The sequence below is a fragment of the Anabrus simplex genome, chromosome 14 (assembly GCF_040414725.1).
Source record: "Anabrus simplex isolate iqAnaSimp1 chromosome 14, ASM4041472v1, whole genome shotgun sequence".
Lineage (NCBI taxonomy): Eukaryota > Metazoa > Arthropoda > Insecta > Orthoptera > Tettigoniidae > Anabrus > Anabrus simplex.
Genome location: NC_090278.1, coordinates 19,612,650 through 19,635,415, shown reverse-complemented (window position 1 = coordinate 19,635,415; position 22,766 = coordinate 19,612,650). Strand labels below are relative to the sequence as shown.

The following is a 22,766-nucleotide window of genomic DNA, read 5'->3' as shown; positions in this document are numbered from 1 at the left end:
ATAGGCATTAAATAATGCTGTCAAAATGGACATCTAGTTAAAACAGTGGTATATGTATGTCATATATGCCTGGTTAAAAACACATTACATTAATGTTATTGATATATGGTGCAACATGTACATTGTTTTTGGAACAAATGGGGTTGACGAATTTTTCATAACAGTCTTAGATATAGTGTTCTAATAAAATAGGTGCGTAAAAATATTTGTATGTACAAAACAGTTAGCATTTAAATAATCCGCTGTAGATCGGGTAATGCTTAGATATATATCTGGAGATATATTAGGCAGCTACTAATGTTGGAGTTATTAGAAATATTAATGGAGCATGTTTTCCATCCGTATGTCGTGATGTTTCTGGCTGGTGACATTTGTCAGAATGTGTTGAAATTATGCGTCTTGATGCACGTTGATTTTATCGTGGAAGCGTATATGCTGTAAAAACAAGGTACAGTATCTGGAAATAGAAATAATGAGTGTGATAATGGTGTGGTATGAAAGTGTAATAGTAAATCGTATGTCATTTTACTTACGTAAGGTGTTGGAACCGTGCGTTCTTTGTAGCTGCCTGTTGGGATCCGATACGTGTTGCTCTGAGATTGTAGTTAGCGGCAGTAGAGGGGAGGTTTGGGGGGATGGGTGGAATGTTAGTGACGGGAGTGGGGTTAGAGGGGAGGGAGTCTTGGGGCGGTTGATTAAACAACAGTATCCACAAGTGAGCCAATTTCTATATTTGTAGCTGTCATATTAGTACCCAGAGGTGAGAAAACCTTATCCAATTTCACCTTATTCAATGTTTCTAACTCACTTTTACAAACCAAATAGATGAGACAGGAGAAAATGTCTTAAGACTGCCATTTTGACCACTAAATGAGGCATCTTATTGTAAAATCCCTTTGTCGATATGATGTATTGTATAGCAGCAGTTAATCTGTAAATGAAAGTTTGCAATATTGTTAACATGCAATCGATGTGTATATTCATTAACATCTGTTTTTAGGGATATAGAAAGGGTGTCTGTCATAATTAATTAATAGTAGCATCTGCTACTGTAATCATTACTCTCCATATAGACTTTAAATGACAGTAGGAATGGAATACTTTCCAACCCCTGTGTAACTGGCATTAGTAAGTAGGAACTACCATTCTAATGAATAATTCCCTTTTTTATTTGACTGGCAGAAGTCCAGCGAGCATTCAATTTTGGTAAAAACTCCCGTAGTTGATTGTGTTTGGGAGTAGGCAAGTGTGCCTGCCATTATAAAAAAATTTACCCATCTAAAATTTGACTGGCATTAGGCATAGTGGCCTTGCTATTACAAAGGAAATTCACAAACTCAGTGTTACTTTCATTAAGAAAAGGGTGCTGTCATTATAGTGATAACAGTGCAAATCAATTCTGACAAGCAGTAGGGAAGGTGCCTGCTATTATAATAAAAACTCCTCAACTGTAACGTGTCTGGAAGTAGGAACGGGCACCTGCCATTGAAACGAGAACTCATCAAATCTATTGTGACCACGCAGTAGGAAGAGGTGCCAGCCTTCGAAGTGGATAATCATTAATCACTCTCTTCAGAAAATGTTTAAGTCCAAAGCATGTCCTCCATTCTCGATAATAATACCGCCCTTTCGCCTTCCCGACACAATCTATTCTTAAGTATATCATATTACACAATAACTTTTGCACACTAACTGTTAGTTCAATGGTAAAACATTCTTTGTAACCTCTTTCGCATCCAGCAGATGATTTTCAGTGTCGTTATTCTTGAAACATCCTTCCCCCTGTGATGACATTTTCGTCTTCTTAACCATAAACAATTCCAGTGTATATGTGCTTAATGTGGCCCTCAATTCTGTAAATACATTACTTAAGGATTTGTACGGGAAAACAGCAGATAAACTCCTTCATTAGCACAATGAATTTGACAATGCTTAAGACTGAATAAATACTGTTGCCAACTTGCAAACAATGAAACAAGGGGCATTTACATTGGAAACAAATTATGGGAACCTCACCCTGCTGCTTCTGGATAAGCTGAGAGACATGCAATTTCTAAAACTCTTATTCACTGCACGTACAATAATTTACTTCAATATCCGTATACAATGTAGAATGCCTTAGAGAGGCATGGGTACATTTGCTGATGAAGATGATGAGGCTTGTTGTTTTAAGGGGCCTAAAATCAAAGTCATCGGCCCCGGTACATTTGCTAGTAATGAATGTAATCAATAATATAACAAGTTTATTTTCTTATCACTTGCCAAAAACTAGTAAGATATCCAGTAACAGTAACAAAAGAATGAATCTTATAGCAACTCTGTGCTCAAAAACACATACAAAGTCAAACGAATTAGTAGGAATGACACCAGCACCCAAATGATATAACATAAAGGTCTTTGCACCAATTGTAACTGCTACATAATACTTTATGCAAGATCATGGAACAACTTGAAAGAAAAGTGAAAATTAGGTATGTAAACAGGCAATCTCAGAAAAAAGTATATTTTCCATAGGACTATCAATCGTATGCATTGAAATGAAGGGTCAACCACTGATGTCTGTTCAGCCATTTTTGAACTATTTTCATTATGTGATGATGGCTTATAAAATTATGTACATTACCTCAACAGAGTTTTCCTCTGTTGACTCTGGCTCTGTTAACTCTGACTTGGCTTCTTCTTTCAAAGCTATCACTTCTGATACACGTTCAATATTTTCCTGTGGAAAATAAGATATATTAGGTATGCACATAACACACATCTACAAATATAGTCGAAAACAAATTACCTGCTAGTATTACAGTTATTTTCAAAATGTCCCTAATGTTTACGGAAGATTTCCACCAGCAGAGGATTTGGAAAACCACAGGCTCTACTAAGAAAGGTGTTACTATCCTTGCTCACTCCTCACATCAGAGAAAGGATGAGACCAAGAACCAAATATAAAATGAGAAACATTTTCTAGCCATATCAGAAGATATCTTACCAGGAATGGAATTGAGGCCATCTTGCCCAGAATTTGGAAGGAAGCTGTCATAGACATAAACACTGAATCTTATGAACCGTTTCATATGTCCAAACATATCAATCAAATCTTAGAGGTTGTCTGACCAATTCGAAGTGTTGAAACTGTTCTAAATCTTTTTTTATTCTCAGCATAGAGTTTGTTTACAGACATTAAAATACCATGAAATATTTTGATCACATTCTCTACTCTGGTTTTGCCGAGCTCACAGGGACTACATACTGCATTGAGACAGTCCTGTTTCAAGTAGCATATTTCAATGCTTCCAGATGTAAATATTAAAAACTATCATGAAAGAAGCAGGCTCATCACAGTCAGTTACCAGGGAAAGATGAGATGTAGTCCAAACCCAAAGCAACTACTGTACAAATGAGAATGTTTTACCACTACAGAGATGTTATGTAGTGTTCTGTGAAGAACTATGGGGATAAGAACACCATCAGTGGAGTGTCAGCAATGTTGGAGTGTACATCCACAGTTTCAGAAGCTCTTTCATCATCTACTACAAGACCATCAAATTTCTCACTTGGATTCATAAAATCTTGTTGGCACTGAAGATGTGGGGGAGAGACTGTGATCAAAAGCTTAGATTCTAATACAAGCTCATTTACTAATAAAAGTGAATTAAAGTATAATAGTCTACAATATACTGACGTGACCCACTCAATACAAAGAAAGAGAACAGTAGCCATACAAAGGAAAGGATGAAAAAAGATGCACAAAACAGAGAAGGAAATAATGATAAATAGGAAAGAAAAGTTTGTCTTTAATGTGCCTTAAGTTCCCAAGGTATCAGAGCCCACTAAGAAGGGGCAGATTTTCTCAGAAATAATGAATTCTAGAGTCCTTAGACATGTTTCTCTACGTAACATACACACTGACATGTATTTGAGGAATAAAATGAGCTTACCACAAATCTGCTTTTCTAAATGAATTCAATGTCTGAGCAAAATACTAATTTTGAGAGATATTACATTTAAATTTTGAGCTATTTGATCTCTCATATGCCACAGGCAAATCTGCTCTTTCCTTAACACACATATCTCCCAGCAGATTGTGGATGTGACGTAACCCTGAGTAATCACACCTGCGTTGACATTCTGTTTAGCAGACTGGTGTATCCAGTCTCAAAAACACTGACGAAAATTTGAGAATTATCTTCTTCTGCACTAATTAAGATAGGAGTCATAATTTTTAACATGTGGTGCTAATGGGTGTGAGGTAGTGTTTGAGGATATTACAGTTTTAAAAAAGTACTATGGGCCAACCATCCTCTTGTATGATCAGAGTAACCCAAGCAATTTTGATACTGACAGTAACATGTACAGACTAATCCTACCCCAACATAAACACACTCGCTAACAGTTTCCGATATTGGCACACATTTCTTTAACATCATTTTCATACCTGTACAAGTATAATGCAGTGAAATTATAAGAAACATCAAACCTAGAGTTCTTGATCAGGGGTGCGCGCTCATGTCAGATTCAAGTTTGACACAGAACATAAAAAGAAATATCGAAGGTAGAGATCTTGAACATCAGTATGCTCACATCTCGTATATGTTCAGAAACCCTTCTCTTCTATAGCACCAGTAACTTAGAACTCAACCAGCACACATTAATTCTGAGAATAGTGTGCATTTAATGCAAAATTTTACCTTTAAGCAACTTTTGGGCAATATCTCATTTATAAATTAGCATGTCATACTTCTTGCAATAGATTATTACTGTCAAGTCACAGTTATTCATTGAACATCCCTCTACCAACTTTCAAGATTTTTAAAGATTCTCAGGTGCCATACTGAAGTGCAGGAATTCACGTTCATGCTGGTATCACTACAAATATATGCTGGGATAATTCATAATTCGCCGATGTGAAATTAGCATGTCACCAGTTTACCCTCTGAGCTATCAAAAGAAGTCACTGAACTGAAAGATACACACTCAGAGGATTGCAACGGACTGTATATACAGCAGCAACAAAGAGCAAGGAAAGATGATGAAAATATCTTCCTTCTACCCTAAATATTCCACTGCATCTCCGCCTTCATCAGCATGTTCGTCTTAGGCGAGTTATACTCACAATAAACTGCCAAGGCAGAATTTTATTTCATGCTCACCCAACATCACTAACATTGTAAACAAGTTTAAATGATGCAAATCTTACCTGGAATTTCTTTTTGAGGAAAAATATATTGACCATGAGAGCTAGAGACCTACTGTCCACAACCTAAATCAATTTAGCACCCACCATTTTCTACCACCTCAGTAATTACTAGCACTGCATTTGGCTAACATATGATAGGAAATTATGTCAATCACACAAGGATTCCATTACCAAACCATGCAGAATAAATTCATAACCATGCAGCCTCCAGAAATCCATTTCAATAACCAACAGAGGTAATCAATTAAAAACAGCCAGTCAGTCAATCGGTACTTAATACATGAAATGCCCTGAAGCCTCGAACTTGAGAAACTGCCTTCACAACTTTGTCACAAGCTGGACCTAACCAAAGCTCCATCACTAACAAGCCCACAACATAATTTCAGCTTTTTGCCACTGCAAAACATAGAATGCACTGCCATCTCGCCAGCAAAGGCTACAGGCCAATTGTCCACTAAGCGGCCCTTATCTGGGTCTTTATGCCATCAGAACCTCTTTCATATTCCCATGAACAATGCTTTGTCACTAGCTGGACCCATAGATGTACATCAATAGTGTCGTTTATAGTTCCTAGCAGTTGGCAGCTTTGTTTAGCACAGTGTGGCATATTCACAGACAAAGAAACAAAAGACAAACCATGCCTAGAAGCCCATGCAGCAAATGGTGACTGCTGGTGTTAATATTGGATAAGCGCACAGTAAATTTTGCCCCTGCCAAACTTATTCAGCTACTAAGGATTAAATTCTGATCTCTATAAAGTTAACTGGATCAGACTTACAAGTGATGCATTTGTTGTTTCTTCAAGCCAGGCTGGTTCCTCCTTGATGTTCACTTCCAGGTCCATTTCACACTGCAACCAAAGTAGTTAGAAGGTACTGGGGTTGTTGGTTACTCCCGAAATCTTTACACTGAAACACACACCAGAAATATATATTACCTTATTGCTGTCATTGCTACTTAGGTTATTTGTCAATAGACTACACCACAAGCTTACAATGTAACATGACTGTCAATATTATGATAAGACAGAAAAGACAACAGAAATGGAAACCAAGAAGGCATAGTAAGATGACAAAGTAATATGGAGAGAAGGTGAAATAGAAGTACAAAAACTATTCACTGTATGGAATCAGGAAATAGAGGAATATGGAATCAAAATAAGTGTGAAAAAAAAAGTCTACGACAGCAGTGGTGCGCTGCAAGAGTACCGAAATGAGCACACACAAGTAATAACATAGAATGATAACAATAACAGAAATAAAACACCAGGCAAAAAAAAAGGAAGGAAATTTAGCCTAAAACCCAGAGAGAGATCTGGAAGGAGTGGATCAGGATACATACCTATAAGGTACCAGTCAAATACCCATTAGAAGAAAAACACCTCTTAGAACTGAACAAACTAAATTTAATTTAGGAAAAAATTAAGCTTTAAAACTGAATTAGCAAAGAGCAAAACTAGGGTTTAAAATTAAATTAACAGAAAGCAATATTTAAGGTCATCTTCAATTAAAATACAAAAAAGGCATTAACAATAACAAGTTTTAAATGAGAACAAGATTAACAACTAGGAGACAAACCCTACTTGAAACACGATTGGCCGATGCAAAAGGAAAATAGTTGAAAGGAAATGGAAATAGCTGAAATGGAAATCACATAACTTGTTAGCAAGCTTAAGTTTTAGGTTTTAAATTACACAAGATTTAAATTTGTTGTCATGAAAATATCTTCCAAGATTCACAATATAGATGTAATATTCACAAGCTCTGCGACCTAGTTCAAAATGATGACTACGAGAAGCTGTCTTGGTCCAAAAGGATTTCTTAATTCAATGCCAAAACACACCAATATTTAATTCAAGGTATTACTTGCAGCATATGGGTCAGCCATACCATGATACGCAAATTACTTCCACAAGATACAGACATGCAGGCATGCATTCCTGGAAACACAAATTAACATAAACTTAAATTCAAATAAATTCAGGTACACTCTTATCTTCTTCCTTTTAACAAATTCTCAGCCTTAGTTAAGTTCTGCTGGTTACAAGACGTCCTACTGAGTTTCCGTAAAGAACATCACTAAAATAAACCACTAGTCTGAGTTTATATCAGTTACATTAAAATGTAAATAAACCAGAAATATATCTCCATGAAGAAGCAAAAGAAAGAGCGCAAGCATCACTTGGAGTTGAGTTAAATATGCCACAGATAAAACTGCCATGCCGGCTGCCATCACCACAGTAACGACCAAACAAGGAGACCGAACAAAGAACCCCAAAACACTGAGCAACAATGGGAGGCACACATGATATGAAACAAAGGGAATCAGTTAGATTACATAACTCGAAGAATTGCATGTTAATATAAAATTATAAAAGGCGAAAAGAAAATTAGTATTAAAAATGGGATCAGATAATAATTTAAAATTCATGCAGAAACTCACATGGTAGTTAAACTGCCTTTAACATAAATTTGAAATTAGTAATGCATTACATAATATTTTAAAAGGAGACTGCTTGCAATAATAATAATAATAATAATAATAATAATAATAATAATAATAAATGTAATAATTCAACTTCACATGAGTGAGATAGTTTAACTCGACCCAAATGGAAACCACCTAACTTGTTACCAGGCTAAAATTTTAAATTTTAAGTTACACCAGAAATAAATTTAAGAAGAAAACATTTTCAAAGATTCACAACGTAGACATGATATTCACAAGCTCCGCGACATAGTTCAAAATCATGACCGTGAGAAGCTGGTGTCTTTTTCCAGAAGGATTTTTAATTCAGTGCCGAAACACACTAATATTTAATTCAAGGCACTACATGCAGTTAATGGGACAGCCGTACCATCATACGTAAATCACTCCCACAAGATACAGACATGCAGGCGTGTATTCCTAGAAACACAAATTTCCACTGCGGAATGCCATATCTAAAAATGTTAATGAAGGAAACAACAGTGCAACCTCGGTTACAGCGGTGACAAGATGTAATAGAGAAGGAAGAGGGAAAATTGAAGTAAATGGAAGAAAATTTGAAGTTGTGGAAAGCTTCAAGTATTTGGGGAGAATAATTGCAGAAAATGGGAAAATAAACTAAGAAAGTGGAAAGAAAATTGAACAAGCCAATGGGTTTTACCAATGTGAGATAAGTATAGTCTGGAACTGGGACATCCCACAGGAATACAAGAAAATATTGCACCCACTGTATTTCGCAACAATTATGACATATGCAGCGGGCACATGGACAGAGGTGCCAACCTTTGAAGTGGATTATCAGTAATCCCCCCCCCCTTCCCCCGAGAAAAATTTCCAGTCAAGTCCAAAGCATGCTCTTTCCTTCTCGATAATGACACCCCTTTGGCCTTTCCCTCTAGCAATCTATTGGAAAGTATATCATATTACTCAATAAAATTTGCACACAACATGTAAGTTGCGATTCCAGTGCAGATGTGCTTAATGTAGGCCTCACTTCTTTCTCAATCTTTCTGTTAACTTTCAGGTACACTTAACACATCGAATACAACATTACTGAAAGATTTATAGTGGAGAAGAGCAGCGCCTGAGCTCCTTCATTCACAATGAATTTTACAACGCTTATAGGTAGCAAAAGGAAGTCACGATCGAATAAGTATAGTTGCCAACTTACAAGCATTGAAACGACGACGATTTAGGAGAAAGGCTCGAAAGGATTGAACATTTTTCCTTCTTTTCTCTTTTTCCGTAGAAAAATAATTTTTCGTCATAATGTCAGATTTTCCGTGATAATTTCTCCTTTGACCGTAATTCCGTAATCGTGAGGTGAAATCCGTAATAATTACGGACAATCCGTAATAGTTGGCACCTCTGCATGGACAACAATGAAACATGATGAAAGCCAAATCCAAGAGGGAAAGATAAAATTCCTTAGAGGAATAATAGGGAAGATATGAAGGGATAAAATCAGGAACATAGAAATCAGGTACAGTATTGGATTCCCTAAACTGCAAGACAGTATAGAGACCAGTAAGCTGAAATGGTATGGACACATGATGAGAATGGAAGAGGATAGAGTTCCAAAGTGAGCATTTACAGAGAAACTGACAGGAGAGAGATATCAGGGAATGCCCAGGAAGAGGTGGATGGATATGGTGTAGGAGAGTACAGAGAAGATGGGAGTATGTGTAGAAAATATATTGGAAGAAGGAAGGGAGTGGTGGAGAGATAGAAAACTGAGGAGGTCCTTGTTTCACAACTGTACCCAGAAGACTGGAAATGGAAAACGAAGAAGAAAAATCTGTTGAAGTGGAGGCTAAAATTTATACAACACTGCTATCAGCTCATATCATTGAATAAATGCCACCAACCTTTATTTAAGTGTCCTGTCTTTATTTGTCTGTGCATGTCATGACTAATGGCATAATGAAGGGTTGCTTACCAGAGCGCACCTTGAATGGAGTACCGTGTCAAATATTTGGTTTAAATGTTTAGCAGTTTTTATTGTCCCCCAGGTGGTACGAAACTTGAGTTGAATACTGTGAGTGGTGCCTCACTGAATTAATTTCATGGGGGCCGATGACCTTCGATGTTAAGTCCCTTTAAACAACAGGCAAGCAAGAATTCATTTCAGCCAAGAGCAGTGTTTGTTAGTCACTTTGTGATATTCTACCGTAAAAGTAAACTTACTGCACTAACTGTGAATACTACAATATCTTACACGTGTAATACGAGCTTCGTTCCTGTGGCCAATTGCATCGATTCTTACTCATTACCAGGAAACAGATTTCTAATTAAAAACATATATATTCAGGAAACTATGGTTAATTGTATTTTGTATATTTCAACATAGGGTACATTACTTAAGTGTGCCACGTTTACTTGTTCTGGCCATCACTAGTTAATCTATTGATATAGTATTGGTTTTACTTTCAAGTAACTGTATTTTACATTTTCCAGAGCCAGAATGAATTCCTGAAGACTTTTCTTCTTTTGTTGCTAATAGTTTAATATCGCACTAACACTTCAAAGGGAAAGGGCTAGGATTAGGAAGAATAAGATAAATTAATGAGAAAATGGGGTAACCACAGTAACGATTTGCAGGGCTGCCGATCGCGGAATTCGAACCCACGCCAACTTACCGCCAGTCGCCCCGAAAGAAGATCTTTGACACAAAATAATTATCAGGAAATATGTTACAAAAGAGAGGCAGCCTACTGTGAAGTAAAACATGAGGACTAAATACTGGATATAGCTATTGTGGCGTAATGATGCGATACAGAAGAACCTCCATAACAACACTGATATACCAAGAATTCTACATATTCAGATAATATTACAGATATCCTAAACGGAACAACTCTCAAGATTTCGAATCCTTCTTTTGCAGCCTACAGTGCAGAGAAAAACTCAACATTCACAGCATCACTTTCAATTCGCACTCACATATAAATAACATATCAACACAATAATTACAATTATACACTACATTTTGTAACTTCTTTCTGAAACTACCATCTAAAAATAAAATTCAAGAAAATTAAAAACATTGAATATAAAAATATGTAGGCTAGAATGCTAAAACTGAGAAATCTTCGTGTAAACTTTTACGGTTCCCAATTGAGATCTATAAGTTTGGCAAAAGTAAATTATTAAAACTTGAAAATTACCGACAATATGCTAGAGGTTGTGAACACACTGTAAAATGATAGAAATCACTATTCCTCAATGAAGAAGATCTATAACACATCAACGGTTAAGCTGTACAACTGGCTAAAACGCGCCTTGTATAACAACATACCTGCCACTTCGAAACAAAATCAGATATTTTAATGTAGTTTAATTACTTAAAACAAACGCTTGAAGAACAAATTTGAACACTATTATTCCGTAGCACAGGCTAAATTTAGAAAATGATTTATTACCACTGACAACTCCGAAGTATACGACACTTATTGAAAAGAGCACTCTGTGCAATGTGGCGCTATGCCTGGCCGTTGCCTACGAGAATCATTTCCTACGACTCCGAAGTCGCACTCAATGTCACATGAGATGACGTCACCAGAATGTGCTGGGCGCATTCTCTAGAGCACAGACATATCACCCGCCGCCATCTTACGTCACATGTTACTGTGCTACGTGCAGTTTTGGTTTATGTTGTATTTATGTACATTTCACATTAATTATTCGGCAAACTACTGTGTGGCAGAATGGTGAATACCCGCTTAATGTTTGGATGTAGTTTTTCCCATTCACGACGTAAGAAGGAAGAAATAAGAGTTTCAGTACACTGGTAAGTGGCATACACGTGTTCATGTACACTTCTTGTCTACTTATTAATGCAATTAACTTCACTATTAAAGATGCCGAATTATGTAGGAGACAGACAGCACCTCCTTCAGATATATATTTCTTGCCGTTATCCCGCTTGCGAAGGAGTGTGCCGTAGGGAATAATAATAAGAAAAATTGTACCGGGAGGAACACCTGAACTCCGCTTATTCAAAAAGTGCCGTAAAGGACTCTATCTATCCTGCAAAACGTGAAACTGCTACTACATGAAGTTGGGACAGTGACCAGAAGATGTCAATATTGAATTATTGTGCAATCTGTTGTTTCAATATTGCCTAAACTGACTGGAATTATTTATGTTTGTTTTGCTGTACATCAAGAAGTTTGGACATTTCACTATAGTGCTTCGTTGTGTTTGAGTCATCACTCCATGGAGTGGTTTGATGCAGCGCTCCATGCCACCCTATCATGTGCTAACCTTTTCATTTCTACGTAACTACATCTGCTCTAATCTGCTTGTCATATTCATACCTTGGTCTACCCCACCCACACTTCTTTCAAAAACCAACTGAACAAGTCCTGGGTGTCTTAAGACGTGTCCTATCATTCTATTTCTTCTTCTCGTAAAATTTAGCCAAATCAATCTCCTCTCGCCAATTCGGTTCAGTATCTCTTCATTTGTGATACGATCTATCCATCTCTCCTTCAGCATTCCTCTGTAACACCACATTTCAAAAGCTTCTATTATCTTTCTTTATGAGCTACTTAACGTCCATTTTACACTTCCATAGAATGCCACGCTCCACACGAAAGTCTTCAAACACGTCTTTCTATTTCCTATATCAATGTTTAAAGTGAGCAAACTTCTTTTCTTAACAAAGCTCTTGCTTGCTTGTGCTAAACTACATGTTATATCCCCCTTACTTCTGCCATCGTTAGTTATTTTACTACCCAAGTAACAATATTCATCTGCTTACTTTAAGACTTCATTTTCTAATTTAATATTTCCTGCATCACCTGCCTTCGTTCGTCTGCACTCCATTACCTTTGTTTTGGACTTATTTGTTTTCATCTTGTACTCCTTACCCAAAACTTTGTCAATGCCATTCAGCAACTTCTCGAGATCATCTGCAGTCTCAGATAAAATAACAATATCATCGGCAAATCTCAAGGTTTTGATTTCCCATCCTTGGATTGTGTTACCCTTTCCAAATTCCTCTTTGATTTCCTTTACTGCCTCTTCTATTTAAACATAGAAAAGGAGGGGGGACAAACTGCAGCCTTGCCTCACTCCTTTCTGGATTGCTGCTTCTTTCCAAATGCCCTCGATTCTTATCACTGCAGACTGATTTTTATACAGATTGTAGATAATTCTTCGTTCTCGGTATCTGACCCTAATCACCTTCAGAATCGTAAATGCCATGTACGTGGGCTTGTCCTTCTCGATTTGATCCTCTAAGATCAGACGTAAAGTCAGGATTACTTCACGTGTTCCTGCATTTCTTCTGAAGCCAAACTGATCTTCTCCCAAATCAGCTTCAACTTGTTTTTCCATTCTTCTGTATGCAATACGTGTTAACATTTTGCAGGCATGAGATACTAAACTAATGGTGCAATAGTTTTCATACATGTCAGCACCGGCTTTCTTGGGAACAGGCATAACAACAATCTGCCGAAAATCGGATGGGACTTCTCCTGTCTCATACATCTTACAGCCTAAATGGAATAACCTTGCCATGCTGGTTTCTCCTAAGGCAGTCAGTAATTCAGAGGGAATGTCATCAATTCCAGGTGCCTTGCTCCCATTTTGGTCGCTCACAGCTCTGTCAAACTCTGATCTCAAAATTGGGTCTCCTATTTCATCAGAATCGATAACCCCTTCTTGTTCCAGAACCAAATTATCTACATCTTCACATTGATACAACTGTTGGATATGTTCCTGCCATCTTTCTGCTGTCTTCTTTCCCTAGAAGTGGCTTTCCATCTGAGATCTTAATATTCATACATCTAGATTTCCTTTCTCCAAAGGTTTCCTTCATTTACCTGTATGCAGCATCTAACTTTCCTGGGACCATACAACCTTTGACATCCTTGCATTTCTCTTTTAGCCAGTCTTCCTTAGCTACCTTGCACTTTCTATCCACTTCATTCTTTAATCGCATGTATTCATTTCTGGCCTCTTCATTTCCAGCATTCTTGTATTCTCGTCCTTCATCAATCAGGTCTTTGTATCTCCCGAGTTATCCACTGGTGCTTAGTTGATGTTTTCTTCCTCTATTGTGTTTGCTTCAGCCTTTTCATTTAGTCTTTTTGCAACATGTTCCTTGAAACAATCCCTCACACTCTTTTCTTTCAACTTGTCTAGATCCCATCTTCTTGCATTTTCTCCTTTCTTCAATTTCTTCAGCTTCAGATGGCATTTAATGACCAACAAGTTGTGGTCAGAGTCCACGTCTGCTCCTGGGAAAGTTTTGCAATCCAACACCTGGTTTCTGAATCTCTGCCTGATCATAATGAAGTCTATTTGATACTTTTCAGTGTCTCCAGGTCTCGTCCACGTATACAGCCGTCGTTTGTGGTGTTTGAACCAAGTATTGGCAAGGACTAAATTATGATCAGTGCAGAATTCAACCAGCCGACTTCCTCTTTCGTTCCTTTGTCCCAATCCGATTTCTCCTACTGTATTACCTTCTCTTCCTAGGCCTACCACTGAATTCCAGTCTCCCATCACAATTAGATTCCCATCACCTTTTACATATTGTATTAAAACTACTACCACTTCATACGTTCTTTCGATTTCCTCATAATCCGCTGAGCTAGTGGGCATATAGACCTGCAGCATTGTGGTGGGCGTTGGTTCGGTGTCTATCCTGATGACAAGAATTCTTTCACTATGCTGGTCGTAGTAGCTTTTCCGCTGCTCTATTTTATTCTTCATTATTAAACCAACTCCTGCACTTCCTCTGTTTGATTTTGTGTTGATAATCCGGTAGTCTCCTGACCAAAAATCCTGTTCTTCCTGCCAACGTTCTTCACTTATACCAACTACATCTAACTTTAGTCTATCCATCTCCCTTTCCAGATTCTCTGATCTACCACAAATATTCAGACTTCTAACATTCCACGCTCCGACTCGCAGAATGTCAGTATCCATCTTCCTGATCATCGCCCCTCTACTGTAGTCCCCACCAGGAAATCCAAATGGGGTACTAGATTACCTCCGGAATATTTTACCCGGGAGGAAGCCATCATCAGTACATCATTCATACAGAGAGAGCTGCATGTCCTGGGGAGTTAGTTACGGCTGTAGTTCCGCGTTGCTTTCAGCCGTGTAGCAGTACGAACACAGCTAAGCCATGTTGAATATTATTACAAGGCCATATCAATCAATCTTCCAGACTGCAGCCCTTGCAACTTACGAAAGGCTGCAACCCCCTCTGCCCCTAATCTATCGATGCTATTACAAAAACGGTGGTCATGCACTCTGATGCAAGGTGGAATAAATTGTAATTTAAAGAAGTTTTGTGTTTCTAGGTTTTCATAACTGGATCAATGTTCATTTATTTCTCAGTAGGCAACACTACTTTCTCATTCCGCCAGTTTTGAATCTGGCCAATCATAAATTTTCTGTAATTAATTTTCAACCAATCATGTATGTCTTTTTCATGTCGATTTCGCCAATAAAAGTTGAGAGGATGTGTCCGAATTAGTCCAGAATCCTCTTGAACCTTCCCCCTGCGTATATAAGTTGCGGCTTTTCAATTTTCCTTGTCTCATTGATCGTCATCTTTCTGAGTATGTGTTAAGACAGGAGGCGGGGCGCCTCATTCTTCGGCAGGCAGAACAACAGCCAGGTAATGGCCACCAATATTCTATCTTCCTAGCTTTCTCCGCTAATTTATCCGAGGGGAAGTTCCGAAATTCTAACTATGTAACCATCCTTTTCTAAAATGTAAATTTTCATTCGGATAATGTAAATTTCTAGAGTGTGCTGTACCCTCTCGAGTTCCCCTTCAACTTGGTTTTTGGTGACTACGATTTCGTAACTCTTTTCTTTTCTATAATGTATTAAATTAACCATCATTCGAGTCACCTCATTAGCTTGGGATTAGCCCCTGGATGATTGGGCCGAGAGCCCCGTTAGAATTTTATTCTTCATTATCTAGAAGTGCAAGTTTACGCCTCCATTCATTTTGTGTTCGAGGCATTTTGTGTTATTCTTTCTCCGCGAAGGGCCATTAGGTTGGGTACTAGATACCCCTGTGTTGTAACTTTTGTTAATTGCGCCTAGAGAGGCCAGAGATTGTAAGGTTTTGTAATGTTGCCTTAAGGGGGCTCTTAGGATTTGGTTAATGTCGGATAGCATGTAAGCTCTTTTTGTGAGTTCTATATCCTACTGTAATACTGAGGAGTGCTTCTGGAAGGCTGTGAATTTGTTGGAGCAAAGTACTATTGAATTTAGGAGATTTTCTAAATAATACCACTTTTGAAATTGTAAAAGTGTAAACTAGGGACTTGAAACCGAAAATTGTTAAATTCCCTATTGTGGGGTTCTCTGGTTTAATACCCAAATGTGTCATTGTTATTTGACTAAGTGAAAAGTTGTTATGTTTGTGTTTGAAAAAGAAATACAACCTTCCTCTAAAGTTTTAAATTAATTTTGATATTGTACTTAGACCCATTGTCACCCGCACCTTCTATCACATCTTTCTGCTCCACGGAATATCCGTATCATGTGGTAGCAGAGCGTGGTTGAATGGGTCAAGATCAAAACCTTTTGACGGCTAAAAGTAGGTTATGTTTGAAACTGTAAGAATTTTCTAGTTTGCTGGGAATTTTTCCAAATTATTAACTTTCTGTCAACATGTCTGGTCCTCGCGAAGTCCTCGCTCCCGGGTACTTGAGCAAGGAGGAATTGATTTATGAGTTACTCATTAGAAAGATCCAATCTGGAGGCACGGTTGTGGCAGATATTGCCAAACATAAGGAGTCATTATAAATGCCAATGTGTATACCAGTCTTTGGGGAAAGGGAAATTGATGAGGCTCTATCCACTGTCACGTTACGAGTATGGTCAACTTATAACACTCTCCGATAATTATCATGTGAACATTACTTGTAATATTATTACAGATTTGAATAGTAATCTACAACCTTCGCACATCCTGCACGACTTTATTATTACAGAGGAACGTAGAAATACTATTCATGAGAAACCAGCAGTAGTTCTTTATCATCCTGTGTCTGTAAAACACATTAGTAACATTACTCTTAGGCTTGTAAGTAAACATAATCAGCTTATTCATCTAGATCGGCATGCGTATGTAGCTTACAAACTTCATCTTAAACCAGTATGAAAAACACCTATAAAGCACGGTGTACATTCCGAAGACGTACTACATGTGTGCGAAGACTCATCGAGTTATCAGATATCCATAACCAGATACTCCAAGATTTTGGTTATACGCTACTACAACAGAATGGAGGAAATGCTAGACGTTATGAATACAGTAGAAACTCGTGAAGGTGTAGTACGAAGTGAGCTTCATTCCTATCAACATTTACGTTCGGATTAAATAACAATGATGAAATTCATTTTATTATTAATCAGCAAGATGTATACACCTTACCACATGAAAGCTACCTCTATATTGAAGGGCGAAGAGATAAGTCGGCTGGAAGTGGACCAAGCACATCGCAAATAAACAACCATGCTCTAGCTTTTCTGAAGCGCGATGTGAAGTAAATAATGTTGAAATAGATCGAACGAAGAAGTTGATATTACAAGTGCAATGAAAATCTACCCTTCTTTCTGTGATGAAGAAAGTAATCTTTTGCGGATGGCAGGATGGTATCCAAAAGCTACAAACAACTGGAAGATTAATGAGGATGGAAATTCTACGGGTATGTTATCACTAAAACATATTTTTGGCTTCGCAGAAGACTTTACACGTATTATAATCAACACAAAACAAGAGCTTATTCTGATCCGTGATCGAAGTGACTACAATTCTCTTAAAGCAGCAGAAACACCAGTGGAATCAAAAATTACACTTCATCGTATATTGTGGAGGATTCCACATGTAACCTTATCTGATCGTGAAAAACTTCGATTGCTCAAGATTCTAGAAAATGATACACCATTACCTATACGTTTTCGAAGTTGAGAACTGCATGAATGTCCTGTGTTACCACCTACAAACAAGCATAGCCGGGCTGTTAAAACATCACGTTTTACTTAGAAGCCATAGTATGTTATTTTTGGATTTCAAACGAATCGTAAGTTCAATCACTAAAAAGATAGCTCACTTATTGATCACTGTACATTAAGACATGTTAGACTATATCTCAACGGAATTACGTATCCCTATGAAAACATAGACATTAATTTTGAGAAAAATAAGTTTGGGATGCTCTATGACATGTTTTGTAATTTCAACCTTCGTATTATCATAAAGAAGATCGTCCGCTATTTACACCTCAAGAATTTGAAAAGAATCTCCAGTTGATATTCGTTTAGAATTGGAAACATCTGAAAACAATCCTGCTAAGACAGCAGCCTATTGTTTTATTATTCATTTAAACGATGTTACTTACCATCCGCTAAAGGATATTGTTACGAGACTACAAATAAGGATAGCTCTGTATCATTAACATTAGTGTGTGCTTCGACATCGTACGCTATGGAACAAAACTGTAACTGTGCGTGCTGTTTGCATGCTCATACGCAACATCTTATTTATATTACACGAGTAAGTGCGGGTATTAAAATGTTTTATATACATAGAACTTAGATGCCAAAACATCTTATTCAATACTTACCGCCAGTATTTTTATCTACGTACGCTGCCCACTACGTACATAATTGTTGGGACATCCTTCGTCTACACAGTAAGATGTCAACCGATGTAGCTTTATGCAGAACCTGTCAACGACATTACAAGCATCGAGGAGAAAATGGTGATGATGATTGGGATGGACCAAATCCGAGGATTGAACACTGAACACTGTACACTGTGTATGAATGAACTTTTTCTAGTACCTCATGATGATGATGATGATTGAGAAAAGGAATAACAACAAGGTTAGAAGAGTATGACCTTCTTCGTAAAGCATAACATACTTAGTATAATATATTTCTAAATGTTTAATATAATTTGAATGTTGCAGGAGGCATTTCGGATGCATACCGCAAAACGTTGTTAAGAAGCATACCAACCTTGTCAGCAGTAAAACGAACACTGTTATAGTACATTGTAAATAAATATTTGATCGCATTCAAAAATGTTGTACTTTTTGCATTCCTTACATCTACTTACTCTTAAGAAAACGATCAAGTCTAAACATGCACAATGACGTCATCACTGCAGCACGTGCACACTCTAGCTCTCGCGATGTATGTTTAAACTTGTTCGATAAAGCTATGCCTTAAGAGAGGACGAGGAGGAGGTAGAGGAGGCGGTAGAGGTAGAGGAGGAGAACGCTATAACAGCCACCGCCATCTTGTGTAGTAGCCTCTAAGCGCTACTTAGCGAGGTAGTGGCCGTAAGGATAGCAGCACGATGCTCTGTTCATTGAAGATGGTCGTTTGTCAGCGGTCAAAAAGCATGTAGGATTGTTTCCAAATAAGAGCACGTAGAATTTTTCAAACTGCCTTCCACCACATTTCAAAGCTAGTAGCTAAAGGTAGCAGCACGATGCTTTGTTGATTAAAGATGGCTGCTGTCAGTTTGTTAGCTGTCAAAATGCACGTAGGTTTGTAAAGCACGTAGAATATTTTAAATTGTCCGCCACATTATTTCAAAAGTAGCAGCTAAAGATAGCAGCACCGAGGTAAGCGAAGTAAGATGGCGAATGACAGCTGTCAGAAAAGCACGTGGCTTTGATTGCTCTGTCAACTAAATATGGCGGATGACAGCTATCACGTGGAAATTGCCGCCAACACATTTCAAAGGTAGTAGCCAAAGATGGTAGCACGGTGCTCTGTTGATTAAAGATGGCTGCTGTCAAATAGAATTTTTCAAATAATCCGCCACCACATTTCAATGGTAGTTGCTAAGGATGGCAGCAATGAGGTTTGCGATGCAAGATGGAGGATGACAGCTGCCAAAAAAACATTTGGCTTTTAAATTTCCCGCAGTGCCTTAAAGAGGGCAGCACTGAGGTCGGCGATGCAAGATGCCAGATGACAGCTGTCACGTGGAAACTGCCGCCACCAAATTACAAAGGTAGTAGCTAAAGATGCCAGCACGGTGCTGTGTTGAAAAAAGATGGCTGTTGCCAAACAGCATGTGGAATTTTCCAAATTGTCAGCCACCACGTTTCAAAAGTAAGCAGCTAAAGAAGGCAGCACTAAGGTTAGCGATGCAAGATGGCGGATGGCAGCTGTCAAAAAAGCACTGGAAATTGCCCGTCACCACATTTCAAAGGTAGTAGCTAAATATAGCAGCACAGTGCTCTGTTGATTAAAGAAGGCAGCTTGTCAAAAAACACATAAAATTTTTCAAATTGCCGCCACCACATTTCAAAGGTAGTAGCTTAAGATGGCAGCACGATGCTCTGTTGATTAAAGATGGCTGCTGTCAAAAAAGCACGTGTAATTTTTTAAATCGCCGCCACCACATTTCAAAGGTAGTAGCTAAAGATGCTGCACTGAGGTTAGCGATGCAAGATGGTGAATGACAGCTGTCGAAAAGCACGTGGATTTTAAATTGCCCACCACCACCACGACAAAGTTTAGTACAATAAAGAGAGCAGCACTGAGGTTAGCGATACGTTGTTGTATTTGTTGAAGTTTGGTTTCGATAAGATGGCAGCACTATGGTTAGCGATGCAAGATGACGCATGGCGGCTGTCAAAAAAGCACGTGGCTTAGAATACAAATTCAAATCTCGCGCTAATAATGTTTAGTGCCGTAAAGATGGCAGCACTGAGGTTTAGGCCCGTCAAGATGGCCGCACTGATGTTAGCCATGCGTTGTTGTTTAATGATGGCGGATAACAGCTGTCAAAAAGCACGTGGCTTTGTTAAAAAATTCAAATCTCGCGCCAAAATACAAATCTCCCGCCAGAATTCAAATTTCCCGCGGGAGGAGGAGTCCTCTCGCGAGAGCGTGTGGAGGAGGTGGTGAAGGAGGTCTCTGCGGAGGGCCGGTGGAGGTGGAGGCCGCCGAACCATCCAATTATACTACTTACGACGTAGCTCCAGCACGAGCAAGATGACCACACTAGTAGCACAACGTAGCTCCAGCACGAGCACGATGACCAAACAAGTAGCACGGCGTAGTTCCAGCACGAGCACGATGACCACACTAGTAGCACGGCGTAGCTCCAGCACGAGAACGATGACCACACTAGTAGCTGGCCGTAGCTCCAGCACGAGCACGATGACCACACTAGTAGCACAACGTAGCTCCAGCACGAGCACGATGACCACACTAGTAGCACAACGTAGCTCCAGCACGAGCACGATGACCACACAAGTAGCACGGCGTAGCTCCAGCACGAGCACGATGACCACACTAGTAGCACGGCGTAGCTCCAGCACGAGCACGATGACCACACTAGTAGCTGTCCGTAGCTCCAGCACGAGCACGATGACCACACTAGTAGCACGGCGTAGCACCAGCACGAGCAAGATGACCACACTAGTAGCACAACGTAGCTCCAGCACGAGCACGATGACCAAACAAGTAGCACGGCGTAGCTCCAGCACGAGCACGATGACCACACTAGTAGCACGGCGTAGCTCCAGCACGAGCACGATGACCACACTAGTAGCACGGCGTAGCTCCAGCACGAGCACGATGACCACATTAGTAGCACGGCGTAGCTCCAGCACGAGCAAGATGACCACACTAGTAGCACGACGTAGCTCCAGCACGAGCATGATGACCAAACAAGTAGCACGGCGTAGCTCCAGCACGAGCAAGATGACCACATTAGTAGCACGGCGTAGCTCCAGCACGAGCATGATGACCACATTAGTAGCACAACTTAGCTCCAGCACGAGCAAGATGACCAAACCAGTAGCACGGCATAGCTCCAGCACGAGCAAGATGACCACACTAGTAGCTGGCCGTAGCTCCAGCACGAGCAAGATGACCACACTAGTAGCACGGCGTAGCTCCAGCACGAGCAAGATGACCACACTAGTAGCTGGCCGTAGCTCCAGCACGAGCAAAATGACCGCAATAGTAGCACGGCGTAGCTCCAGCACGAGCATGATGACCAAACCAGTAGCACGGCATAGCTCCAGCACGAGCGAGATGACCAAAAAAATAGCACGGCGTAGCTCCAGCACGAGCATGATGACCAAACAAGTAGCACGGCGTAGCTCCAGCACGAGCAAGATGACCACATTAGTAGCACGGCGTAGCTCCAGCACGAGCACGATGACCACATTAGTAGCACGGCGTAGATCCAGCACGAGCACGATACCACATTAGTAGCACGGCGTAGCTCCAGCACGAGCAAGATGACCACACTAGTAGCACGACGTAGCTCCAGCACGAGCTCAATGACCACACTAGTAGCACGGCGTAGCTCCAGCACGAGCACGATGACCACACTAGTAGCTGTCCGTAGCTCCAGCACGAGCTCAATGACCACACTAGTAGCACGACGTAGCTCCAGCACGAGCTCGATGGCCACACTAGTAGCTGGCCGTAGCACCAGAACGAGCACGGTGACCACACTAGTAGCACGACGTAGCTCCAGCACGAGCTCAATGACCACATTAGTAGCACGGCGTAGCTCCAGCACGAGCAAGATGACCACACTAGTAGCACGACGTAGCTCCAGCACGAGCATGATGACCAAACAAGTAGCACGGCGTAGCTCCAGCACGAGCTCAATGACCACACTAGTAGCACGACGTAGCTCCAGCACGAGCTCAATGACCACACTAGTAGCACGGCGTAGCTCGAGCACGAGCTCGATGACCACACTAGTAGCTGGCCGTAGCTCCAGCACGAGCACGATGACCAAACAAGTAGCACGACGTAGCTCCAGCACGAGCACGATGACCAAACAAGTAGCACGACGTAGCTCCAGCACGAGCTCAATGACCACACTAGTAGCACGGCGTAGCTCCAGCACGAGCTCAATGACCACACTAGTAGCTGGCCGTAGCTCCAGCACGAGCACGATGACCACGCTAAGAGCTGGCCGTAGCTCCAGCAAGCACACGATGACCACACTAGTAGCTGGCCGTAGCTCCAGCAAGCACACGATGACCACACTAGTAGCAGGCCGTAGCTCCAGCACGAGCACGATGACCACGCTAGTAGCTGGCCG

The 22,766-nt window shown here is 39.8% G+C and overlaps 1 protein-coding gene across 1 annotated transcript in view; it reads right to left on the bottom strand.

Annotated features, from left to right (window-relative positions):
* Positions 1-2,661: 2,661 nt before the first annotated feature.
* Positions 2,662-22,766, bottom strand: part of LOC136885490 (uncharacterized) — a 179,117-nt gene continuing 159,012 nt past the window's right edge. Inside the window, exons 6-7 of the mRNA XM_068230397.1 lie at positions 5,973-6,102; positions 2,662-2,719 (exon numbers count right to left, since the gene is read on the bottom strand). Coding sequence (XP_068086498.1) covers positions 6,060-6,102 — 43 coding nt within the window. The 3' untranslated portion in view covers positions 2,662-2,719; positions 5,973-6,059. The remainder of the gene's footprint in view (positions 2,720-5,972; positions 6,103-22,766) is intronic.